The 27,500-nt window shown below is 43.8% G+C and overlaps 3 protein-coding genes and 1 pseudogene across 5 annotated transcripts in view; 3 read left to right on the forward strand and 1 right to left on the reverse strand.

Annotated features, from left to right (window-relative positions):
• The window catches only part of ydjc (YdjC chitooligosaccharide deacetylase homolog), a 24,106-nt gene extending 15,591 nt beyond the window's left edge, over positions 1-8,515 (forward strand). Inside the window, exons 5-6 of the mRNA XM_083644246.1 lie at positions 2,260-2,437; positions 5,363-8,515. Coding sequence (XP_083500372.1) covers positions 2,260-2,437; positions 5,363-5,690 — 506 coding nt within the window. The 3' untranslated portion in view covers positions 5,691-8,515. The remainder of the gene's footprint in view (positions 1-2,259; positions 2,438-5,362) is intronic.
• A 480-nt stretch (positions 8,516-8,995) lies between these two features.
• ube2l3b (ubiquitin-conjugating enzyme E2L 3b) lies at positions 8,996-18,448 on the reverse strand. Its single transcript, XM_083644517.1, has 4 exons — positions 18,389-18,448; positions 17,402-17,497; positions 17,114-17,300; positions 8,996-10,713 (listed from the first exon to the last, which is right to left on the reverse strand). Exons 1-4 carry the CDS (start codon positions 18,413-18,415, stop codon positions 10,559-10,561), a joined length of 465 nt encoding a protein of 154 aa, XP_083500643.1. The 5' UTR covers positions 18,416-18,448; the 3' UTR covers positions 8,996-10,558.
• Positions 18,449-19,936: 1,488 nt separating this feature from the next.
• LOC310783865 (nuclear migration protein nudC pseudogene) lies at positions 19,937-20,911 on the forward strand (annotated as a pseudogene). Its single transcript has one exon. The product of its transcript is annotated as a nuclear migration protein nudC pseudogene (transcript).
• A 3,505-nt stretch (positions 20,912-24,416) lies between these two features.
• pias2 (protein inhibitor of activated STAT, 2) overlaps positions 24,417-27,500 on the forward strand; it is a 22,272-nt gene continuing 19,188 nt past the window's right edge. For both annotated transcript variants that reach the window (XM_083644188.1, XM_083644189.1), the window contains exons 1-4: positions 24,417-24,452; positions 25,504-25,589; positions 26,646-26,906; positions 27,198-27,369. In XM_083644188.1, coding sequence (XP_083500314.1) covers positions 26,649-26,906; positions 27,198-27,369 — 430 coding nt within the window. In that variant the 5' untranslated portion in view covers positions 24,417-24,452; positions 25,504-25,589; positions 26,646-26,648. The remainder of the gene's footprint in view (positions 24,453-25,503; positions 25,590-26,645; positions 26,907-27,197; positions 27,370-27,500) is intronic.

A 27,500-nucleotide genomic window follows, 5' to 3' on the forward strand; every position in this document is an offset into this window, starting at 1 on the left:
CATTTTGAAGTTTTCATGGAATAAATCTGGCTTCTCTGTGGTCATAAATGTATGGTTTGATAACAAGATCATTCATATTGGAAAATTCTACCCAAAGTTGCCCCCAAAATAGTGTTTTCAGGCTGGAAATGGCGGCCATCTTGGAAAAAAATAAAATTTCTGCGTGGCCAGTTACTTTTATCAAAATAACAGTCCACAAGGAGTATTTGTGCCAATTTTGGCGCTTCTTTCCGGAAGCGACCTATAGGTGCTGTTTTGAGCCCCACTATAGCTCTAACCTCTCTCTACTGTTAACTCTTAGCCCTAACCTCTCTCTACTGTTCACTCTTAGCCCTAACCTCTCTCTACTGTTAACTCTTAGCTCTAACCTCTCTCTACTGTTAACTCTTAGCTCTAACCTCTCTCTACTGTTAACTCTTAGCCCTAACCTCTCTCTACTGTTAACTCTCCAATAAAACATGCTTGCCAGCTTAGTAGAGTTGCATCCAATCTGACAGAGGCCCCCGTTGTGAAAACAGTCCAAGTTAAATCTCTAATGAGTTTGAATTAGAACTGCATCAAGTGTCCAGTACTCAGTAGAGATTAGATGATTCAGTCGTTGAAATTAAATCATAATAGTATGGTGCTTTTTTAAATTTGAGTCACCTGAAGGAACTTTCATTCACCTGCTGTAGCCTACTTAACTGCCTATTCATCTACCTAATAATAACTATTGTCGTTTCTTCCTCTTATCATTTCCATTTTGTGCTGCTGGCTGTATTATGTTGCTGGCAAATTAGTGAAGCCCTGTTGTAGAAAAAAAGAGAAAAGAAAAATAGACTCATAACCTTAATTCAACTCGCTACTTCAGGCCAACAGATCTAATTCTTCGTGAAAATCTTGATATTGATTTGGGGAGGATCGTATGCTGGATGGCTAGCTAGTCGTGTTGTTAAACATGCTGTCAATTATATTTACTGATTGTCAACCGTAGGAACGCACAAAAAGGTGTGGACCAAAGCAACTCAGCAGGCAACTATAATATCAAAGCAAAAAATGAGCTGCTTAGAGTTTTAAAGGTAAATCAATTTAATAAGAAGTAATTTGTACCTGCGTACTTCACAGTTAACAAACAGTGTACATCTTCAAATAGGTGATACGGGCAAGGCACAAACGCAACGCGTTTCAACCGTTGGTTTTCATCAGGCTGTATGGGAGGGCGTCGGCCACCGCACCAGGTTAAATAGAGAACATAGCCTACGTGGCACAGGTAGTGTGGAGTGACGTGAAGGGGGCAGAGCCCTGACGTCAGAGGAAATGGTCTGCTCTACTAGGGTAGACAGAACTAGCAGAGATTCATACATGATGATATATTACAAAAATACTAATGCAAAAATAGGCTACATGTCACATCAATAATGCTGTAGGAAAATACAGGTCCTATCATGTTGATGTTAATGCCAAACATATCAGCAAAATCACGCAAGGATATGATGTAAGAATCACACAGAGTAATGCATCTAATTAATGAATAATATAAATATAAATATAGCATAACAGTAGGCATTCCAATACTACAGACTTCAAGATCTCCCTAAATAAAGCATGCAAGGTCCAGCTCCTCATTGAGTCCGTTAGGAGCGGAGGTATCCAGCCTGTGGATCCAGTGCGCTTCGCGCTGGAGAAGCGTCCTGTCTAGGTCGCCACCCCTCGGGTGGGGTTTGACAATGTCTATGGCCCAGAAGCGGAGGTCTGAAACACTATGGTCGTGTCGCATAAAGTGATCCACGATAGGGGCCTTGGTGTCCTGGCGCCGGAGCGCGCTCTTGTGCTCCGTGATCCGTGTGCGTAACGGACGCAAGGTCTTCCCGATATACCAGAGCGGGCAGGGGCAAGAGATGGCATACACTGATTGTCAACCGTACACAATGTTATTGACTTTGAAACTTGCTAGCATAAGGTTAGCTTTCTGGCTCTGAGCCAAAGGGTTCTATGAGCTGACGGGACTAGATTTCCTCCCGTTGTCGACTCGTATCCAAGGTTGGTTCTGTTTACTGGAGCACTGAACAACGTTTCCATTGCATGAGAAGCTGATGTCGGTTTCCCAGGTGTTACGTAAACACAGTTTAGGGCTTGTGAAAAACTTTTGTTGAACAACTAATTGTTGGCAAATGACCATGCACCTTACGGAGGCAACATCGTGCATTAAAAATGGTTGAACGTGCACCTAGAAGTGAATGATCCCTAACACAAGGTGTCCTGACTGTGTCTGTGTTGCAGAGGTGCGCGAGGTGTTTGCCCAGGTGCTGTCAGACCTGTGTATTCCATACACTCGTGTTCCAGTGGAGCCGGGCTTACACAGCTGCCCGTGGCTGCCCGAGCATCTCCGAGGCTTCTACACGCAGGTGGAGAAGGACGCGCTCGCCTCCATCCCTGTGTTCACACGCCACGGAATCAGGTCTGTGTGTCTGTCTGCGCACTCACAACCCCACCCCACCCCACACACATGCAAACACACACACACTCACAACCCCACCCCACCCCACACACATGCAAACACACACACACTCACAACCCCACCCCACCCCACACACATGCAAACACACACACACTCACAACCCCACCCCACCCCACACACATGCAAACACACACACACTCACAACCCCACCCCACCCCACACACATGCAAACACACACACACTCACAACCCCACCCCACCCCACACACATGCAAACACACACACACTCACAACCCCACCCCACCCCACACACATGCAAACACACACACACTCACAACCCCACCCCACCCCACACACATGCAAACACACACACACTCACAACCCCACCCCACCCCACACACATGCAAACACACACACACTCACAACCCCACCCCACCCCACACACATGCAAACACACACACACAACCCCACCCCACCCCACACACATGCAAACACACACACACAACCCCACCCCACCCCACACACATGCAAACACACACACACTCACAACCCCACCCCACCCCACACACATGCAAACACACACACACAACCCCACCCCACCCCACACACATGCAAACACACACACACAACCCCACCCCACCCCACACACATGCAAACACACACACACACACACACAACCCCACCCCACCCCACACACATGCAAACACACACACACAACCCCACCCCACCCCACACACATGCAACACACACACACACACACACACACACACACACACACACACACACACACACACACACACACACACACGCCACAGAATCAGGTCTGTGTGTCTGTGCACTCACAACCCCACCCCACCCCACACACACACACACACACACACACACACACACACACACACACACACGTCACGTCACGGAATCAGGTCTGTGTGTCTGTGCACTCACACCTTTTCTGTGTCAAGAAACCAGCCAAAAACACCACTGTGGAATAGGCTTGGGCGATGGGCGGAATTGTATCTCACGATACTGCCGGTGTTGGGGGGCACATAGTTACTGCCGGTGTTGGGGGGCACATAGTAGATACTGCCGGTGTTGGGGGGCACATAGTAGATACTGCCAGTGTTGGGGGTATCAGAGTATGACAGGGTCATCAGAGTATGACAGAATCATCAGAGTATGACAGGGTCATCAGAGTATGACAGGGTCATCAGAGTATGACAGGGTCATCAGAGTATGACAGGGTCATCAGAGTATGGCAGGGTCATCAGAGTATGACAGGGTCATCAGAGTATGACAGGGTCATCAGAGTATGACAGGGTCATCAGAGTATGACAGGGTCATCAGAGTATGACAGTGTCATCAGAGTATGACAGGGTCATCAGAGTATGACAGAGTCATCAGAGTATGACAGGGTCATCAGAGTATGACAGAGTCATCAGAGTATGGCAGGGTCATCAGAGTATGACAGTGTCATCAGAGTATGACAGGGTCATCAGAGTATGACAGTGTCATCAGAGTAGAGTATGACAGTGTCATCAGAGTATGACAGAGTCATCAGAGTATGACAGAGTCATCAGAGTATGACAGTGTCATCAGAGTATGACAGTGTCATCAGAGTAGAGTATGACAGAGTCATCAGAGTATGACAGTGTCATCAGAGTATGACAGTATCATCAGAGTAGAGTATGACAGAGTCATCAGAGTATGACAGGGTCATCAGAGTATGACAGGGTCATCAGAGTATGACAGGGTCATCAGAGTAGAGTATGACAGGGTCATCAGAGTATGACAGGGTCATCAGAGTATGGCAGTGTCATCAGAGTATGACAGAGTCATCAGAGTATGACAGTGTAATCAGAGTATGACAGAGTCATCAGAGTATGACAGTGTCATCAGAGTATGACAGGGTCATCAGAGTATGGCAGTGTCATCAGAGTATGACAGGGTCATCAGAGTATGGCAGTGTCATCAGAGTATGACAGAGTCATCAGAGTATGACAGTGTCATCAGAGTATGACAGGGTCATCAGAGTATGGCAGTGTCATCAGAGTATGACAGGGTCATCAGAGTATGGCAGTGTCATCAGAGTATGACAGAGTCATCAGAGTATGACAGTGTCATCAGAGTATGACAGAGTCATCAGAGTAGAGTATGACAGGGTCATCAGAGCGGTTATGGGTGAGCGGCTGATGCAGTCGTGATCACAACATGGTGATCACGTGATAAGAAGACACAAACACAGTGATATGATCATGCTGTGACATCATCCTGTGACATCATGCTGTGACAGCCGTAGGGCAGGAAGTGATATCTCGTTAGCCCAGTTGGAGCACTTCCCCCTCAAACACTCATCTCGTCCCCGATGTATGAAACCAAGCAGATGGCAGTTTGTTTCTGGTACCTCTGTCAACTCAGTGTCCTTGTTTGTTTTAGCTTGTATGCATACCTTTCCCCCCACTGTGTAAGTACATTGTAGTGCATTCTCCAGATGAACAAAAGTACAGTTCTATGAGACAGAGTTATGGACAGTCATGTTCCTACACCTACTGTTTGTTAGCCATATTTTCCCCACCTAATGCTAATGCTAATGCTAGATGAGGAGCGGATATGGGAACACATTTGTCCATAACATTTTATAACATAACAATTCAACGATGTCAAAGTACGTCATTGCTTTATTCATATTCCCCTTTGTGTAAAATTATAATATTCGTTTCAGTTCCAGTTCCAGTTCGTTCAATAAAGCAATATTTTAGTTGGGCCATAGTAAGTTTAATAAGGGGGGAGGGGGGTACCGTGAAATACCGGTAGATAGTACTGTACCATACCGTACTGTGAAATTTCATTATCGTTACATGATTGCATCCTTAGTTGAGAACCACTGGTCTAGATCTAAACCCTGCTCAAACTGTTACTCTTTCCGCAGGTGGCCAGACGTTTACCTAGGACTTACCACCATCGGCCAGAACATGTCCATCTCCAACCTAAAAAGAGCCCTGAGCCATGCTCTACCAGCAGGGCCTCCAGCCACTACCTCCGGCGCGTCCAGACCCCAGCAGCCTGTGGTCACTGCAGAGCTGATGGTCCACCCAGGCTACCCCAGCCAGCCCCAGATAGGCGGCTGTGGAGAGGGACCCGACGACTTCTCCCAGTCAGCCGACAGGCAGCACGAGCTGAGCGTCCTCACAGACCCCTCACTCCTGAACCTCTACAGCCGGGAGAGAGTGCAGCTCTGTGCTTTTAAGGACCTTTGACAAACCTCACACATACCGTAGGTCTGTACCTATACGCTGCACAAACCCACAAGTAACATCTGGCACCATCATGGAGGTCCATTTGAGAATTGGCTGAACACGCCTAAAATAAGGTACCTGAAAAATATAGCAAAGGTGTACGTACCATCATGAGTAAAAGCGAATGGTCTGATAACGTAATTTATTTTCCAAAAGTGTACTTTCCAAATACTGGGACACAGTACGCTGTCTTGACTCTTAGTCTCCAAAACTACTATCACTAACTAGAAGCATTGACTAGTGTGTCAATCAAATGTGATTTACTGACATTATCTAAAGATGACATCTCAACACTGCGTTTACATGCTCACTAATAAAGCGATCATGATATGATTTATGAAGTTACCTGATCTTAGTGTTCTGCGGAATCATCACTTTGATTCAGTGCACGGCTCAATCTCAATGTCCACTCACGCACCAAGAGGCGAGTTCACGCTACTTACTTAAAGAGTATTGTAAACGCCTAAACCAGATTATTGCCAAATACCTGATTATTCTCAGTGATCTGATTATTGTGTGCATATAAACACACTCCCTGTTGAACGGAACAGTTCACACTGGAAAACAGCACAGACATAAACCATCATGTCTATCGAGTTCTGTTGAGACAGCTGGTTGTATTTCTCAAGTTACAAGTTAAGCTAAGAGGACCTCCAACATGGCTGCTAGAGGGTTTCTTACACGTGTACAGAGAATTGTATTGGGATGTTCGGGCCTAGCCTACTAGCTCCGTATTGCTGCTACTTCACAATAGTGAAACTATGGCCATGTCCGACCGCATCAACGCACATGCTACAATATGTTAGTAAGATGCTCCTCCGTTGTCTCAGGTTGTCTTCTCCATAATATCACCCGACTTCTGTAAAGGAGGCGCACACCCGGATCTCATTCATCATCACAATGAACCAGCAGCTTGACTTGTTCCATGCGTTTCATATTCCTGCTCGCACAGGTGAGAAATGAATGATAATGCGGGGAAGTCGGTATACGAACATTCTCAAGTGACACCTTGCCCCACACCTTGCCCCAGGCACAAGTTCTAGTGACGCCTCTTCAGAGTACCACATGCAGGGTGCCTTTTTTCTACTGAAGCATGGAACTCTCATTTCTAAGCGGTCACATTTTTTACATTGCTAAAATACCACCACTAGCAGCCCTGCTATATCTGTATTCATGTTTAAATATACGTCTCTAAGCAATATAGTGACCAATACTGGGTTCAGATCCCTCATATTGCTTAGACTCAGGGCTTTCCAAAGTCTGAGGCTCTGGGCCTCCGCTCAGACAAAACTTGTGGACAAATTCCCCAATACTTCCCCAATGTGTGAACTATCTCTTTAACCAAATCACACACATTTAGGCTATTCATTCTGCGATCTCCTAACTTAATGTCATATTTTCTCATTTGTATTCACTGAAACTGTTTGGAGCCTCCCTGGGGAGGCCCGCCTCCCACTTTGAAAACCTCTGGCTTAGACTGATCCAAGTCTTTGGAGATCATACCTACCTATGACAAATTGTAATTCTGAAAATACTGGAAAGGATGATATTTTCTGGAATGGAATGCCTCAAAATGTTTCACTGCAGATTAAGCTTGTTGGGTTTTCTATGTATGAGAGCTCCTTTACTTCATGAAGGTTGATTTTCCAATGATCTCAGGTCAATGTAGCTAACCAAGCACAAGCACTTACATCTGAAGTTATCTGCCAAAATGGTGCGTCCCAAAAGTGGATGCTCCAGTATGTTTTAAAAGCATTTTAACAATACGTACTGTATGTTATGTTTTGTGCATGTTGTCTGGGTCAAGCCATTTTTTTTTTAGAAATCTTTATATTTTTCTTAAAATGTGTCTTAAAACACTATTTATGCAATGGCAATACTTGGAATGTTGTGAGGATTAAGCATAACTCAATGGCTAGCAAATCCAAAAACTGCCACCTAATATGTAGTAGCCTAAATAAACGTGATGTTTAACGCTTGCAAATCAAGGCCTTGAAAGTTTTTGAAAATATGATGTAACAATATGTGGTGTTGGATTTTAGTTTTTTGTATTTTAATATTTTTATGGAAAATGCATGTTTTTATTTCAATAGCTTCCATGTAATGTTATGCAGCAACTCTAAAGCAGTGTTTCTCAACTGGTGGGTCGGGTCACAGGGCCGTTTTGAGTGGGTCGCAGATGTGTCGTGTGCATGAGGGGGAAAAATCGACTCATTGAGGATGCTGGCGTTTGTGGCCAAAATGACTGTCTTTCAGAGGCTCATTTTGAAAGCCAGAGTGAAGATACTGAAGGTACCATATGATACTAGAAGACCTAAGGCATCCATTGGTACCAACATGCCATGCTAGCTGGTTGCGAAGGGGCTAAATGATGCTACAAAGTTAGGCAAAATTCTGAAAATGAGGTTGCGACCAGTTGAGAACCACTGCTCTAAAGCACTCAAATGCCATATAAAGAGGTGTGTCCTATTTGTCCACTGTCATAATTTCTGGTATTGATTCAGAGTCATCGCCATCACATTACATGGAAATTCTATTTTGGATCTTTGAAAAGTTTTGAAATTTGATCGGTGAAAATGTGCGGGAAACCTGGTGAAGTGCTACAGTGTTGAGCCGCGGCCATGGGGGGAATGTACAGTAATCACATCTCCTAGGCCTCTCCCAGCAGGAAAACCAGGAAGTCCACTCCACCTCTCCAAGACCAGTTGATAAGGAACACAGGGACGTTCAAACACAGTTTGTTGACTTGGTCATACTCCACTTTCTACTCACGCACTTCCCTCGATTGTAAGCAAGGTCAATAAAGGTCTGAGCAGCAGGATTCTACCATGGCCTCGTTCCTGGAACTGTCAATTGTTTGAATTCATATAAACTATAAATGTTACATTTAGTGAAAGCATGTTGTGAGTGCTCATTTATTTTAATTAGAACATGATATAATAAACAATGTGCAAAATATGTAGGGGGTTCACTTAAAAATAATCTCCAAATAATTGGTTGTTAGCTCAAATACAATCCATTGTGTTGGTCTTACACTGAGAATTCCATTATAAAAGCTGCTTTTATTCTATTGTAGATGCACTCACTGCTATAGGCCTACTCTGAAGAACCTCTCACACAGATGGCAATATGCACTCCTCTCGTACAGTATGTGAAGATGCAAATTATTTTTTACTTGTGCACCCTCTAGTGGCAAGAGCCGTGTCCAATCAAAAGCAACAAAGTCAAACGAGCACCACCACACACACCCAGTTGACCAGCAGGCAGACAGTGAGGCCAAATGGTTAGCCATCTTTATTATGAAACAATATTGGGAGCAGATCATATAGCTGTTACACGTGGGGTTTTGGCTCCAGGCCCTTGCCATGTCCTGACACATCCCTGGGCAGCCAGCCCTCTCCCAGCTGCCTTCAAGGTGCTTGGTTCAAGGCCCACCTCTGCACGGGAGCTTCTCTTCTTTCCAGTTGACTGGATGCTTCTCCAGCTTCCCCCTCCCCCCCTGACAGTGACAGGCACCGGGTTATGTCTTTAAGTGTGGTAAAGGGCTCTGTTAGATCATGTGTTCCTGTGCTACAGGGATTTCTATCGGGGTGCCCAATTTGTGGGAGAAGCAGCATGCGTGGAAGGCTCAAATTAAACCAAATGGGGTCTTCCCGCTTTGCCGGGTTATGTGCCAAGTGCCAATCAAAATAATTTAAAGTGGAGAAAGCTAAAAATGTGTTCAAGGAAACAGAAAATCATAATTCCTACTTACTCATGCCAAAAAAAAAGTATTTTAACACTAAAAGAAAGTATTTTAACACTAGGGGGCAGAGACCGGCTAGAACTTCTCCCCATTGCAAAAACCAGCTAAAATACGTCTCAGAACGCTCAGGGACAGTGCCGTTCAATTTGGCACGAGAAACTCAAGTCTTGTAAATCTGCCCGAGGTTTGCTCATCTATGTTTGGAGTGTTGGGGAACATTCAAACCCATCTCTTCAACCAATCGCACAAGAAGAACAAAGGTTTCACTTTGTCGATGATATAATGCATAACAGTGTCATAATTATGTAGGCTCTATAGGCGGCCATTTTGTGTTGGTTTCTGCTCAGTAGGTTACAAACTGGGGGGAGGAGATGTGAGAGGGCTTGATCCACAGACAGAATACAGTGCGAGTCCAGAAGCAGAGCACGTCACCTCCAGGTCCTAGCTAACATCACGTCACCTCCAGGGCCTAGCTAACATCTTCTGCTGGCTGTTAAGTTTGCTGCAAGAAGACCTTTTCTTTTCATCCAGTATGGCAGACTAGTGATGGGGCAAAAAGAAAAAGGAAAGGGGATAACCAACCACTGCGAAAAAATTAAATCTCTGTGAGAAAAAAAAAAAATAGGTGTAAGTGAGAGGCCTACTAAATCAATAAATGTTTAGGAAAAGCAAACAAGACGATTAATACATGACATTATTTGAGTATTTCATCTCTAACTCTTTTAGTTCTCTGTCTGAACATGATGTTCCCTTAACTTTTTGTCTTTTTTTACTTGAAGAAAAAAAGAGTGGAAAGTTAGTGACGGCCTGGAGCTCTGAGGCCTGAGGAGGAGGAACCTGTCCGATCCACAGAGTCCTGGAAGGGGCTGCCACGGCCTGACTTCAGCTGGTAATGCTCCTGGGCCAGGCCGGGAGGAGGACCAGTGCCAGGGGGGGGGGGGGGGGGGGGGGGGGGGGGGGGTGGAAGGGGGGTGGGTACAGGTGGAGCGAGAAGGCAGGAGGAAGATGGATATTTGGTTGGGCAGGTGAGATAGGAGGGAGAGAGAGAGAGAGAGAGAGAGAGGGCTACGCGCTCGTCAGGTGATCAGTCCGTGGGCCGCTTTTCTCCGTGTTTCTTTGTAAACTCCTCGGCATTCTTAAAGAATTTTTTACGGTCCTTTGAGTATTCTTCTGCTAGGTCTGCCCTCAGAGGATGCTCCGGCTGGGGGTCGTTCACCAGCGCGATGAGGGACTGAATTACTGCAAAACACACACACACACACACACACACACACACACACACACACACACAAAGGAACACACAAAGGAAAAACTTAACAACCCTGGCGGTGAGGTTGCACATTACAACCAACTGAGTACCCCTCCTCTAGCATGTAGTACAGGGTTCATACACCCCACTAGGGCTGCCCCAATGGTTCGGAACGCGGTTCGGAACGTCCGTGGAGCCCCCCCCCCTCGTTGCATTTAACGTAACGCTAGTGTATGAGAACGCCTGCAGCGCAGCCAGACACAGACAGGCATCGTCATGGCGAGCGCAAGTACGAGCAAACAAGCAGCTGAATGTGAAAAGCCTCCCGCATCATTTAAATCAGCTGTATGGGAGCATTTTGGCTTCCCTGTCAAATATGACGACGGAAGAAGAGTGGTGGACAGAACCGCTACGGTGTCGGCATTGTGGCATGAAAAAGGCTTTAGGACACAGAACAACAAAACAACACCGAGTAGCTTTTAACGTTAAGTAGCTGCAGCGTTATGTTTCCAGACTCACCCCGTCTGTTGATATTGTCCTACTATGCAGTTACCCACATACCCGTGTCAAGTGACTGCAGGTTAGCAAGCAACAGCCAGGAAGTTAGGATAGCAGCGCCATGCAAAAACAGGAAGTTTGGTTGTTCTGCCTTCAGAGTAAAAGCATAAATTGTGTCACTTATGAGAAAAAAATATTTTTTGAGCTGTGCAGGGCAACAAATGGTTAGAGAAGTATAATAGTATTAAAAAATCGAATCGAAAATCTAATTTTAAGAGAAAAAATCTGAGATTTTATTTTATTTTAATTTTTTTTGCTGATCCGAAAAATCTGTGATCCGTGGCTCAAAATCCGTCATGCGATCCGAACCGTGTGTTTTCTGATGCGTGCCAGCCCTACACAGGCGGACTGGAGGAGCCGGGGATCAAACCACCGACCTTGTGGTTGGTGGACGACGCGCTCTACGTCCTGAGCCACAGCCGCCCATTTTTGTTGTTTGGATACCATGTGCTTTTTTAAGATGCTTTACTTTCTACTATGTACTATGTGTGATTTTATCTACTGTGCAACTGCAGGACGGAGGCCAGCGCAAATGTCCCTATGCGGACATTAAAATTATATCTTATCTTATCTTTTTGACCAATGGATTTCCATGACTTTTCCATGACTTTAAACCTAATTTTCCATGACCAAACATTTTGTAAAGTCTTGGTGTATACATGAAAAAGTCAGTATTAATGGCATTCTATGTCATGTAACTGCTAACATAAGAATAATTGGAAAGACCAACACGGTCAATTAGTACTAAAACACGTTACAACAAAGATCTTGAGTAGGGCTGGGCGATATGGACCAAAAATCATATCTCCGTATTTTTAGGCTGAATGGCGATACATGATATATCTCTGTATTTTCTACAAAGTGGGCTAAATGTTCAGTTCTAAGTTGGGCTGGGCAATATGGACTCGTACAAAATATATTTACACAATGAGATTTTTGATAATCATCATTAATGTGAATATAATGACTAACATTAAGTGGGTAAAGGCAAATAATAGAACAGTCTGGTAAGCTGTGGTAAGGGAACGCTAGCTAAACTTGTGTTTTGTTGCTGTGGTAAGGGAACGCTAGCTAAACTTGTGTTTCTTTGCTGTGGTAAGAGAACGCTAGCTAAACTTGTGTTTCTTTGCTGTGGTAAGGGAACGCTAGCTAAACGTGTGTTTCTTTGCTGTGGTAAGGGAACGCTAGCTAAACTTGTGTTTCTTTGCTGTGGTAAGGGAACGCTAGCTAAACGTGTGTTTCTTTGCTGTGGTAAGGGAACGCTAGCTAAACTTGTGTTTCGTTGCTGTGGTAAGGGAACGCTAGCTAAACGTGTGTTTCTTTGCTGTGGTAAGGGAACGCTAGCTAAACTTGTGTTTCTTTGCTGTGGTAAGGGAACGCTAGCTAAACGTGTGTTTCTTTGCTGTGGTAAGGGAACGCTAGCTAAACGTGTTTCTTTGCTGTGGTAAGGGAACGCTAGCTAAACTTGTGTTTCTTTGGTGTGGTAAGGGAACGCTAGCTAAACGTGTGTTTCTTTGCTGTGGTAAGGGAACGCTAGCTAAATGTGTGTTTCTTTGCTGTGGTAAGGGAACGCTAGCTAAACTTGTGTTTCTTTGCTGTAGTAGTAGTACTTTATTGGCATATAGCAGTCCGTAGGCTGAATTAATTACCAATTTACAGGTTAAAAAGCAGACATCGAAACAAGTTAAAATTCAAAACAGCACATAACTAAAATAGGACTTCAGGCATAGACAAAAGCAAACTAAATCAACAGGACATGTTATGGGATAATATGTTGGTTCAGGAGTCTAGTCAGATATGGTATGGGAGTGTTCTGATGGCGGCGTGTTTTGGTGAGGGGATTGTTCAGTTTATGACAGTTCCGGGTTATACGGCCAGAGATCTGCAGACGTGTTGGGGGTAGCCAGTTGGCGAATTGGGAGGTTTGGAGGTTTTGGGCAAATGACAGACAGATCTGCTCACGTGGTGAGGGAACGCTAGCTAAACGTGTGTTTCTTTGCTGTGGTAAGGGAACGCTAGCTAAACTTGTGTTTCGTTGCTGTGGTAAGGAAACGCTAGCGTCGGTGGATGTCAATAAACTCACTGATGGGAACTGTGCTGTGCTGCATGCAACAGCGGCTGCGCTCTCGTGGCTCCACATTGCGCGCAGCATTTTACAGCACAGTTTGCATTTAGTGCATCTTGTCTGTCTTTCCTGAGCCATCATTGGTACTTATCTTTGAAACACCACATATTGTTGAAGCTGCACTTCCCTGGCATGTGTCCAGCGGCATAGTACTACTTTGCTAACAGCTAACATTACTTCAGCTGCAGCCAGCAGGCTAGTGGGCACGATGTAGGCTAGTGGGTAGGGATGCAGGGGTTAACCGGTTTGACTATTAACCACGATTTAAAACGTCACGGTTATATAACCGCAGAGGCTCCGCTACACCGAGTGTTTTGTTTCACAACAGTTCGTCAGTTTAAAACTCCCGTGAAGAACCTGTCTCTCTCGCTTTGTTTCCCGCACGGACTATTTAGCGGAGGCACCAAACACAGGCAGCTGCCATGTCTCCCAGTAGTAGTCAGTCGGTAGCCTAGCCATGGACGCCAGCACCAAAATAAATGTTGCAATACATGTCCCGCAAGGTTTCTGAGATTAGGGGAAAGTCTGAGCTGGTGTTACGTTAAACCAAACATGGGGAGGAGGCAGCGGATTTGTTTATCGTTAACATACAGTCAATGACGTTAACGTTAGCTGTTGTGGCTAATGTTAGCTAGCTGGCCATGGCCTAGCGTACATAGTTCAACAGGCAGCGGTCCTCAAGCTCGTTGTGACCAAACATCCCCGCATTTAAAGCACTTCATGCTCCCAGAGCTGGCGTAAACCATAGAGATCCTCATGCTTTACACAAAAAGAAACATCAAGGGTTTGTGTCAACTCCAAAAGCAACCCGCTAACGGTACATGTAGGCCTAATAACGTGAAGCTAACGTAGCTAGCTGCTTGGCAGTCATGATCTGACTGAGACAACGAAAACATGCGCACATTTACATAACAAACACCAGTCAACACCACAGAGTGTCCTTTCTTTAATCTAGAGGGAGCATTTTCCAGTAAAAAGTGAAACGACACATGATGGCTTATAGTGAGGCTTTCCATGCCTGCCCCATCATCACTTCAATAGAACTGACCCCAATGCAAAATTCAGACGGCCCATTTAGTTGCCAGTAACATGCCAATAAGAGTCTAAGTTACTATGCCTTTTGTGTTTTTTCTGCAGACTAAGCAGCTATAGACTTTCGCTTCTATAAAATAATAATAAAATATTTTTTGTATTGACTATTGAGTGATACACTTTACTAAAACAATCATATATCAGAAATGTTGTTTGTTTTATGTTCACAATAGTGATGTCAGTTAGATTTGATTAGGTCAGAGCCATGGGATATTAAATCATCCATCTTTGCTGAGTACATCTGCCCTTTCTTTCTTCTTTTTTTAATCCGAAGGCAGCAACTGTTAAGATTGTGGGGGAAATACAATAAAACCTCTATTTAAAGAATGCTCATGTGATTTTTATACGTCCATAACAATAATCGTGAAACCGTGATAATCGTGGTTTTTTCTCAGACTATAATCGTACATCAAAATTTATAATCGATGCATCCCTACTAGTGGGCATGATGTAGGATAGTGGGCATGATGTAGGATAGTGGGCATGATGTAAGCTATTGGGCATGCCTATAAATGGACTGAGTTAGTAGACAGTGGTTCCCAAACTGGGAAGTACATGAGGTACTTGGTGGTGGAGAATGGAAAAATTTAAGATTAAATCATGAAAATAAATGAAATTTTAAAATAAACCTGCTCAGGAGGCACTAATTGCAACTCTTTCACTCCATCTTTCACTTGTTGTCTGGTCCAGAGCGGAAGTAGCGGCAACATTCGCTGTCATTACAGTTGCAGGTACTTCTGGAACGATCTTGTGAGTTTTTGAGTCACAAAATTGTCCCTCGTTGGTTTCCCCGCAAGGTCTCGTCCACTTTATTAACGTTACATTGAGACCGCCACGGTCACATGGGCCATGCGTCCATTACGTGCAACGTTAAAGTTATGATCTGTAGCTTACAGGCAGCATTATCACCTCTAAGCGGGTTATTTTTTTATGAGAAATTAATGATTGCGAGTCCAAAACAGTAAAATCATTGTCAAAACTTTATTTGAAAACGTGATTTAAAAGGACAAAAAAAGATGGGTAGTCGGTTATTGATTTTTCTAAACGGATATGAATTACTATCCGGTTACACGTGTACACGGTGACACCCCTAGTAGTGTTTAAAGCATGCCGTATCGGACTCGCAGCACACACTAAAATAATGGTTGCATATGCCGTTTGAAACACTGGACTGAAGACACGTGCCAGCTGTCTTATTTCACGTCTTCTTGTTTTTTAAATAACCGGTTATTAACTGGTTAAGGGTGTCAGTTAATCGAAAGTAAAATTAACTGAAAACTGACCTCCCTAATTGCAATCACGGGAAAAAAAATCCCAAAACGTTCATCCATGCAAACGCTAGTTTTGAGTTGCCATAACAGGATCTGAAGAATGAAGATGTTTTTAATGGATAAAAATGCTTGTTCTCAGGCCATTACGCACAGTGGCTACGGGAGCTGGTTTATCCAAAAACACGCACTGTTTACTGCAATTGTGTCAGATTGAGGTCGGATCACGTTCTCACCACAAACGAACCGCTCCAGAGTTTGTTTGGAATCGGACCGAGACACCACCAGTTTCTTAGCGATCTCGGCTGCTTGTTTTGTCCCGTGTTCACACGTACCCAAACAAACCACACCAAGGGGGTAAACGCTCCCTGTTTCGGAATAACTGCTCCAAATGAGACAGGTGTGAATACACCATAAAAATCCTGACGTGACACAGCAGTCTTTGCCTTTGAGTCACTCACTGAGGTCATGTCATTTAAAGCAGCTACGAGCAAGATTTTCGATTGTTATTAAACAGTCTAAACTGGTAATATCGATGCATCACATCTTACCTATAATAGTAGCTGAGACCAAAGCCGTGTGAATCGGAGATTGCTCTCTTGATGATTATAGAGCCTGTGTCTGTCTTCCGGCGGGCCGGATAGACCAGGAAGTGAAACAAAACGGTTTACGGCAGCTGCCTGCCTTCAACCGTTTCGCTCTGCCTAGCAACAGACCATAAACAAGGAGAACGCCATGCTTGCTACATCCAGGGGCTTGCTACTCTCGCGAACATCTCTCGTTATATTCTAACAGTTTGTTTGGAAGTTATTTTGTTATTTTGTGGTTATGGCCGAAGTGGCTGCCGCAAACCGTTTCATTTGACTTCCTGATCTGCCCCGGCCGCAGACAGACTAATCTTCAAGACAACACTGGCCGATTCACTCGGCGTTCAAGCGAGACTACTCGGCATTGGTTTCGTCTACTATTAGAGGTAAGATGTGAGGCATCGATATTAAATTTAGTTTAATTTTGTTTAATAACAATTGAAAATCTTGCTCGTAGCTGCTTTAAGGATGCACCAAAGAGAAGAAATGTGTCGTACTTGCCGAAAATAAATCTCTACAGATGTTTGAAATTTGACGGGTCAAATTAAAGTATTTGTTAACAGAAAAAACAAACATTAAAATTACTTCATACGATGTTCAACCATCGAATGGAAATATTGTGAGAAATGCAGAAATTAATTTGTGTTACTGAGGGTTGTTACTGACAGACTCGTAAGGCTTAATATCAAAAGTGAAAGTCTAGCATCAGTCATACAGCCAACTCGGCTACAAGGGGCCTCAAACACACCAACACACCCACCTTGGTCAGTTTTGGTGGCGGGCTTCCAGTTCTCTGCACTGATAACGGGCAGGCACACCTGCCCCTTCTCATCGATGTTGGGATGATAGATCTTTGTCTTGAATGTGATCTTGGGAGGCTTGAAGGGGTACTCGGCAGGAAAAATTATTTCAATCCTGAACGCACCCTTGTCATAAGGAGGGTTGTCCTGGAAAGGAGGGTAGTGGTTAGCAGGAGGAACGAGATATATAGAAGGGCACATTGTTAAGAGTGGTAAAGCAATAAAGTGTTAACCCAAATGTAACTTACAGGAACAATGAGCCCTTGCCATGTCAATATGTTTGATTCATCGACTTGAATGTTTCTGAAGTTTTTCATTCCAGACTTGCGAATCTCTTCAAGTTCCTGGGAGAGAAAGAGGTGACAGTGTGTATGACAGAGGTGACAAAGTCCAGGGGTAACAGCGCTCTTACAGCCCGGAGCTGCTCTCTCCTTCCGCCTAGCTGCCCTCCTCTCCTCTTACTTTCGTTTTTGGGGAACTCATCTATGCTAATGTTACAGATGGCAGTCAACTCCCAAAACGTCTCATTAGCTGACAAACTAACGTTAGTTCAATTTACTGTCACTATTCGATGAAATCACGTTTCTCAACAGTTAACGTTACTTTAAAGATCATAACAGGATTACGGTGTCACATTCTAACAATTAACAACGCCAATTAGCTGAGCACTGGAAGTCTAACATGAACATTTAGTAACATTAGCCGCTGATTCACATGAGTTCATCCCCACCCAGCCCGTCCCAAAGCAGCTCGTTGAGTTGCCGGTGGCTAGTTAGCAGTACCGCAGCTAACATCTGAGGCTAGCTGGTTAGCTAACTACCATAATGCAATGGAAATGCGACCGTAAAGTTGACGGTCTCGTGTTAGCTAGCTGTTAGCTTGCTTCGTGGGCTCAGTGGACAGTGGTGGGGCTAAGTGTGGGCTAGCTAACGGAACATTAACATGAATTCCCTGATCGTCTTCAGCAGCCTGAGACTGGACTCTCTCTGGCCTAATGTGCCGGTGCTTCGCTGCCAGATATGTGGTTAGCTTGGTAGCTAGCTTAGCAGTGAGGAGTGACTTCTCGCTTTGAGCCGGATCACTACTAAACAAACATAACGCTACAACTAAAGTGTCTCCAGACGACATCATATCTCTAACAGGAAAGTAACTGAAGACCATGTCAGTCCTCTAGCCAGCCATCCGTCTTCCCGTGTTACTAGAGACATGAAGATAAGGAGATTCGGGAGGTTTACCTTGTGCAGCCTCCTGCTCGCCGCCATCTTGAAACTACTGTGTGTTCCCAGAATGCACCGCGCGGCGACTAGCTTACGTTTTGCTCCTGCTAGCAGGCAGCTCCAAGCTCCAGAAAAACTAAGCACAGTTGTAAACATACAGGTTTAATCATATCGTTTTGTTCATTCAGGTTTAAACTCACACGTTTTAACAGGTTACAGGTTTAAACACAGATTTAAACGTTTTAATCAGGTTTCTAATCATTCCATGCATTAAAGTTACCCTGAACAGCTGAATTGTCGTATTTGACATCTGATCTGACACACATGAAAGGAACTTTGGATCAGAACTTCAGTTGTCCCAATCAATACTTCACTTCCATTCATTCTTTTTCCATTTTATGCCCATCACTCATTTGTTAGTCTATGGTGCGTATCATCCATGGATGTTTTAGGGTATCATCCGACCCCATTGCCAGTTATTGGAGTGGAGCAGACTTTTATAGGCCTGGCTGCTTTTAATACCTCAATGAAATTATTCATTTTGGATAGTCCAGTCTTCATACTCTGTCCGACTACACCCTAGAGTAGGCTACTACAGGGATGACGTCTTTTTGTAGGCTAGCCTTGAACTGTAGAGGGTACACAATCTAAAGAATCTAAATAGAAACCAGAAAATGTCACATTTGAGAAGCTGCAATCAGAGAATTAGGACATTTTTCCTTAAAGAAATGGGTCAAAATTATGAATAGATTATCACAATAGGCAAATGTAATATTTGGCAATGAATCGATGAACTGACTAATCGTTGCAGCTCTTTATCAGTTTTTATAAAATGTATTTTATGTATTTTCAAAATACAAAATATGTATTTGAAATAGCTACATTTTTCAGACCAGTATTTTGTAATTTGTAAAGTCATTGGTCATTTCAGAACCACAGTGAAAGAGAAAAGTCGACTCGTCTGCTCTGAGGTGCTGCATGCTTACTTTGACTGTCTGTTACGGATGTCAGAGCGCTGTCCATGGTTCTGATATCGTGCTCTACGACCTCTGTATGTTCCCCATACAATAGCCTAAGTAACTCATTCAACTGTAAAATCCAACACATGTTGGTTATGGTGTGTGTGTGTGTGTGTGTGTGTGTGTGTGTGTGTGTGTGTGTGTGTGTGTGTGTGTGTGTGTGTGTGTGTGTGTGTGTGTGGGTGCGTGCGTGTGTGTGTGCGCGCCCCGCCATGACTACCCAATATGCTACGCCGCTGTACTGTGTTGTACGTCCAACCTAATCCAGTTTTATGTGAATATTTTACTATTAAAGGTAAGGAATGTTCTGGGGCCATGTCATAGACATTGTGAAATCATCAGTGATGTCCTAAATCACTGATGTCATAGACCTTATACATGCTAGTCATAGACATTGTGACATCATCAGTGATGTAATAAATCATCCCGGCTGAGGCTATATAAGTGGGGGGGGGGGGGAGCCATTATTATTAGATGATGTGTATTGTTGCAGTCATTTGAAAATTTGATATTTTGCTGATATTTGACCATTGCTTACTCTACCAATATGGGAGATGATGAAGAAAAGTATGACAGGCCGTTGCTTATCATGGCGCAACAACATGGAGGAGGGGTGCAAGAGTTAGTGAACACATTTTTCAGCTTCCTCCGCCGCAAAACCGACTTCTTCACTGGTGGAGAAGCAGGTGCCCCAGAGAAGCTAGTGAAGGAGTCCTTCGACCACCACAGTGAGAAAGCGCTGAAGGCCCACGGAGAACAGCAGATCAGACAGGAGAAGGAGAAGAAAAAGAAGCTGGCAGAGGAAGAGAGGAGAAACAAAGAAGAAAACGGGCCACAAATCCGGGAACTGACTGATGAAGAAGCAGAGAAACTTCAGTCTGAACTTGAGCAGAAAAAGAAACAGGATGAGAAAACGGAGGCAGAAACCCCACCAGACGAGACGGACAAAGAGAAGGGGTCTGAGTCAGAGGGAGAGGAGGATGAGAAGGACAAAGATAAGCTGAAGCCCAACTCAGGCAACGGAGCCGACCTTCCCAACTATAACTGGACACAGAGCCTGTCTGAACTGGATCTGGTGGTGCCTTTTGACGTGAAGTTCCGCATAAAGGGCAAAGACGTGGTGGTGGACATCCAGCGGCGCACCCTGAATGTCGGCCTGAAGGGGCACCCGCCGGTCATCCAAGGCCAGCTCTACAACGAGGTGAAGGTGGAAGAAAGCACGTGGCTCATTGAGGAGGGAAAGATTGTCACCGTCCACTTGGAAAAGATCAATAAAATTGAGTGGTGGAACAAGGTGGTTACCACAGATCTAGAAATCAACATCAAGAAAATCTGCCCAGAAAACTCAAAGCTCTCGGACCTGGACGGAGAGACGCGTGCCTTGGTGGAGAAGATGATGTACGACCAAAGGCAGAAATCGATGGGCCTGCCCTCCTCCGAAGAACAGAACAAACAAGACATTCTCAAAAAGTTCATGACTCAGCATCCACAACTGGATTTCTCCAAAGCCAAATTCAGCTGAGATTTGCTGCCATCAAACCCGGCAGATAGCGTCGACATCCTGTCATTTCCATGGATCCCGATCAGAACCAGCCCCATGCTGCCTGTGATTCTTGTGGATCCCGATCGGAAAGAGCCTCAGGCACCGAGCTGCTGTTGAATCTCCTCCCCCTGTCCTCCAACAGACCTATACCCTTTCCCTGCATATCTACTGTTACGGACGCCATGTTGGATCTGTTTTCCTTTGATTCCCCCTTTCTATTCATCTTTAGAATAATAACACTAATAAATATAGCCGCAAGCGGCAATACCAGCTCGGGGTTCAAGCCTTGAACAAATGCTTAAGAAAGAAGAAAAGAACTCGTGCAACTGATGACACACACACACACACACACACACACACACACACACACACACACACACACACACACACACACACACACACACACACACACACACACACACCAACTGCCTGAGTGACATCACTTTCATGTGACCTCTTAGGTGACTATCTTAGGTGACTACAGCACAACTACCTGATGACATCACAGTCGAGCAATTGCATGACTTTTCCAGTTGAGTGACATCACTTCACTTTCCCCCTGACAAACCCAGAAGACAAGTATACTTCCGTGCTGTTTACTATTAGTAACCAGCACGTCTAATCTAGCCCATCTAACCTTGAATTAAATTCAAGGTTAGATAGTCAGAGGAGAAGTGTTACGTTGAAGTGGGTACCAACCAGCACACACAGGAATCTCAGGTAATGAGAAAGCAGACAAGGCAGCAAAGGAGGCGATCAGGAGAGAACAGGTGGACATTGATGTCAAACTTTCAAAGAGCAGAGAGGAAGAACATATAGCCTATAGTGTGGAGGGAAAAGCATATAGCCTATAGTGTGGAGGGAAAAGCATATAGCCTATAGTGTGGAGGGAAATGCATATAGCCTATAGTGTGGAGGGAAAAGCATATAGCCTATAGTGTGGAGGGAAATATAGTGTGGAGGGAAGCATATAGCCTATAGTGTGGAGGGAAAAGCATATAGCCTATAGTGTGGAGGGAAAAGCATATAGCCTATAGTGTGGAGGGAAATGCATATAGCCTATAGTGTGGAGGGAAAAGCATATAGCCTATAGTGTGGAGGGAAATATAGTGTGGAGGGAAGCATATAGCCTATAGTGTGGAGGGAAAAGCATATAGCCTATAGTGTGGAGGGAAAAGCATATAGCCTATAGTGTGGAGGGAAAAGCATATAGTCTATAGTGTGGAGGGAAAAGCATATAGTCTATAGTGTGGAGGGAAAAGCATATAGTCTATAGTGTGGAGGGAAAAGCATATAGTCTATAGTGTGGAGGGGAAAGCATATAGCCTATAGTGTGGGGGGAAAGCATATAGTCTATAGTGTGGGGGGAAATGCATATAGCCTATAGTGTGGAGGGAAGCATATAGCCTATAGTGTGGAGGGAAATATAGTGTGGAGGGAAGCATATAGCCTATAGTGTGGAGGGAAAAGCATATAGTCTATAGTGTGGAGGGAAATATAGTGTGGAGGGAAAAGCATATAGCCTATAGTGTGGAGGGAAAAGCATATAGCCTATAGTGTGGAGGGAAATATAGTGTGGAGGGAAAAGCATATAGCCTATAGTGTGGAGGGAAAAGCATATAGCCTATAGTGTGGAGGGAAAAGCATATAGCCTATAGTGTGGAGGGAAATATAGTGTGGAGGGAAAAGCATATAGCCTATAGTGTGGAGGGAAATATAGTGTGGAGGGAAAAGCATATAGCCTATAGTGTGGAGGGAAAAGCATATAGCCTATAGTGTGGAGGGAAAAGCATATAGCCTATAGTGTGGAGGGAAAAGCATATAGCCTATAGTGTGGAGGGAAATATAGTGTGGAGGGAAAAGCATAGCCTATAGTCTATAGTGTGGAGGGAAATATAGTGTGGAGGGAAAAGCATATAGCCTATAGTGTGGAGGGAAATATAGTGTGGAGGGAAAAGCATATAGCCTATAGTGTGGAGGGGAAAGCATATAGCCTAGTGTGGGGGGAAAAGCATATAGTCTATAGTGTGGAGGGGAAAGCATATAGCCTATAGTGTGGAGGGAAAAGCATATAGCCTATAGTGTGGAGGGGAAAGCATATAGCCTATAGTGTGGAGGGGAAAGCATATAGCCTAGTGTGGGGGGAAAAGCATATAGTCTATAGTGTGGAGGGGAAAGCATATAGCCTATAGTGTGGAGGGGAAAGCATATAGCCTAGTGTGGGGGGAAAAGCATATAGTCTATAGTGTGGAGGGGAAAGCATATAGCCTATAGTGTGGAGGGAAAAGCATATAGCCTATAGTGTGGAGGGAAATATAGTGTGGAGGGAAAAGCATAGCCTATAGTCTATAGTGTGGAGGGAAATATAGTGTGGAGGGAAAAGCATATAGCCTATAGTGTGGAGGGAAATATAGTGTGGAGGGAAAAGCATATAGTCTATAGTGTGGAGGGAAATATAGTGTGGAGGGAAAAGCATATAGCCTATAGTGTGGAGGGAAATATAGTGTGGAGGGAAAAGCATATAGTCTATAGTGTGGAGGGGAAAGCATATAGCCTAGTGTGGGGGGAAAAGCATATAGTCTATAGTGTGGGGGGGAAAGCATATAGCCTATAGTGTGGAGGGAAAAGCATATAGTCTATAGTGTGGAGGGGAAAGCATATAGCCTATAGTGTGGAGGGAAAAGCATATAGTCTATAGTGTGGAGGGGAAAGCATATAGTCTATAGTGTGGAGGGAAAAGCATATAGTCTATAGTGTGGGGGGAAAAGCATATAGTCTATAGTGTGGAGGGGAAAGCATATAGTCTATAGTGTGGAGGGAAAAGCATATAGCCTATAGTGTGGGGGGAAAAGCATATAGTCTATAGTGTGGAGGGGAAAGCATATAGCCTATAGTGTGGAGGGAAAAGCATATAGCCTATAGTGTGGAGGGAAATATAGTGTGGAGGGAAATAGTCCCATAACAGTGGCAACAGCAGTGGGATAGTGCAACAAAAGGGAGACATTTGCATGAAATACAAAATAAAGTGGGGGTGGTGGGGAATAGTGAGGCTAATGGGAAAGAACAGAGAGTCATAAGTAGATTGAGAATTGGGCAGAATGTTAGAATAAAATAAATAAAAATAAGGACAGACAAAGTGACATTAGCACAAGTCAATTGACTTCAGGGGTTACATCAAATATGTATCTGTAATATTTTAAAAACCTGTTGCTTTTTTAGTGTTTACAAGAAAACTTGTGAGGTAGAAGCCATGTTTTTCCCAGTGTATCTCTTCCATGTACGGTATGTTCCAAAAAAAAGCTTTCCTCGGGGTGATTTTGTTTTTACTTTGAAAAGTTTTACGAATATGTTTATTATCACATTTCTTATCGCTTATGTTGATGCCATTCAAAAGCAAAGTTAGATGGTGCCACTGGGGTCATCTCCACCAGTCTGCAGTCTGACCTGGAAGTAGTGTGACGTCACCGGAGCCGGGCGGGATGACCGCGACGACAAGATGGCGGAGTGTGAGGAGTTTCGGGTAGGCCAAAACAAAAACAACGAGTCTGTCGCTTAGCTCCGTTAACCCTACAGCTGCTAACGACAAGCAGTAGCGACCCGATACATGTGGAGGTGATGGGTTAGAACGTTAGGGCATCTCTGCACAGGAATGCCTCTTTTCACTACATATCGCTAGCAAGCTAGCTAGCCTTTATGCTAATGTTAGCTCTGGCCAGTCGCGTAACGTTAACGTTATATGAGCAAGCTAAGCTAACGTTAGCTAACTCGTTACGAGTGCGTTAGGTGAAACCACACTGCTTTGTTTGGACTCTTCTAATAACTGCAGCGCGATAAGCAAACTTGAGGAAATTGATGTAACGATGTGTTTTTTACATAACGTTATCCAGTTACGTTAGCCATCTGCTAACGTTAGCTGGCGTTACTAAACAACTCATCTCACGGAATAAGAAGTGGATTTGTTGTTAACCAGTTGAACAGATGGTCAGTTATATAGTATCACTCCAGTCAGTGTTTGTGAATAGCAACTGTCTTTCTACATGGAGAAACCAGAGGCTTGTGAGTCTGTCAGTCAGGCATTTGAGTTCACGGATCAGACAAAGAAAATCCATGCGTAATTATAAGTAACAACTATTGCCTTATGGAAGGCTATGTGACCCTAGTAGTACTGCACGAGTATAGTGATGAATACAGAAAACATGAATAGGCTACTTTATCTTTAACTTGCTCCTGAAACCTGGCACCTCTTATCCTTCAAATGCATCACACCCATATACAGTATATAGACCATAAGAGTAACATCAAATATTTCAATTGAATGGAGCGACCTTTAACGTTAACGTAGTCAAGCTGTTTATGTTGACATAGTAATAATGACTTAGCTTTACCTGGAAAACATTCCAACCCTAATGTGCTTGTGTTCACTGTTATTTAAGTTGCTTTTGCTTGTTGCCAATAACCATAACTGTCTTCTCTCATCCCAAAGAAAGTGCTGATTCACTGCTCATCATCTGCTTTGTCATGCTGTCCATGTTTTCATCTAATGGGTCTTGAAATTATTCTCAACATTTTAGATGAGTAACGGTCACATATGTTAAGGAATTGTAAGGAAAAAAAGGATATACGTAAGAACAATCCAGCATGGACCATATAACGAAGGGTCAGTTTGGGTTTCCTTACTTTTCTATGGGTTTTCTTATGGGAAAATGTTGAAGTTTCAGACATTTCTTTGCAAATGAAATTGTGAATGTTTGATTAAAGTTGTCATAAGTCTTTATTTTTATTTTTATTAAGACTATTCTTGTTAATCTGGTTTAAACAGATTAAATTAGTGTTTTCTTTATTATCTTTTTAATGTCGGCGTTCTGCAGAAACCTTGGATCTTGAGTCTTGTGCTTTTTGGTTTGTGTGTAGTTTTCTTTTTCCAATTGACTGGCATTTTCTGCCACTGTCTTGAAGAAAGAGTGCAATCAAACTAGAATCGCAGTAATATAATAATGCCTATTTCAAAACTAGGCCACATTATCATTATGAAAATGACACATTTGTATCAGTTACTCTCTGAGATACAGGGTTTCTGCCTGACAGACAATATGTAACCTATGGCTTCTAAATAGGGCTGGGCGATAATTGTATCATCTTTCATTGGAATCATATTGTGATGATATGAACTATGAAGATATTTTAATGTTGTCACACATCACTGCTGTCTAAATTGATATGCACATTTTATTTAAAAACTCATTAAATGAGATGTGGTAGGAATATTATTTGACTATTTCTGTTGTGTTTATCATCACACCTAACATTACCATTTGCTTCAATGAGATTAACATTAATTTGATTATTTAATGTGATTATGCATACATGAACCAAAGCGTGATATACTGTATATTAATATTGAGAAAAATCCTACTGTTGTGATATTGATTCCAACCATATCGCCCAGTCCTACTTATAAACTGTCTTAAGTATTCTTTTTTGTTATTGATGTATAGCTTATTAGCTTTATAGTTACTGTTTGTCATCATTAAAGTAAAGTTAATTAATTAAAGTTTGCTATTAGTTTAACGTAAGCTTGGAGTAAAAGATAACTTTGTGTGACACCTGGGGCTTTTGCTGTGGTTTATAGTTGGCTGAAGTACTCAGCTCCTTGTTAGAATTGTAGCCTACAGTTGGCTGATGTGTTGGTGTGCTTGTCAACACTGTTTTCCAGAGCATGGTATCAAGCTTCCGAGTGTCTGAGCTACAAGTGTTACTGGGCTTTGCCGGGCACAACAAAAGTGGCCGTAAACATGAGCTCCTCCTGAGGGCTTTGTATTTGCTGAAGAGCGGCTGCAGTCTGGCCGTCCAGAGCAAAATACAGGAGCTGTATCGCCGCCGCTACCCCAGGATCACAGACAGGATCCCCGATTTGACCAGCCCAAAGTCCCTGTTCTGTTCTGCAGAGGCTGGGCTTACTGTAGTGAACACTGAGGTGAACGGAATTGAATTTCTTTATTTTTGAATGGGGACAATGTACAAAGAACATTAACCTTAAACAAGGAGAGACGTATTGTACACGGTTTGAGCAAAATTGATGTTTTCCACCTGTAGTCCCCGGGCAGTTAAATACAATGATAAAATAGAAAATGGAAAGATTAGTAAGAAAATTACATGTTAATAGAGTACAAAAATAATTCGAATATACACAATCCCTACATCCCCGACCCTGAAACTACCCACACGCCCTCCCCACCAAACTACTCCAATTGGCTTTGCTGTGCAGGTGTGTGTCGGAGGGAGTCCCACCTGTGAGCTGTTGGCTGGTGAAGCGGTTAAAGTCAGCATGAACCTCCAGCAGCAGGCCCCACTCATCCCCCCTGTCCACCCCGATGTGCAGATGAGGTCTCTGCCTTTCTACGATGTGCTGGACGTCCTCATCAAGCCCTCCAGCTTAGGTCTGCTCTGATACTTCAACCACACTTGGCTTATCACATCACACGACATCTTAGGGCATGTGTCCACATAGTGTTTTTCTGCTGGTTTTTGATGTGTGGAAAAGGCGCTGCGTGCCATGATAATGTCACCT

This window comes from Poromitra crassiceps, assembly GCF_964638095.1.
Source record: "Poromitra crassiceps genome assembly, chromosome: 10".
In the NCBI taxonomy this organism is placed as follows: Eukaryota; Metazoa; Chordata; class Actinopteri; order Beryciformes; family Melamphaidae; genus Poromitra; species Poromitra crassiceps.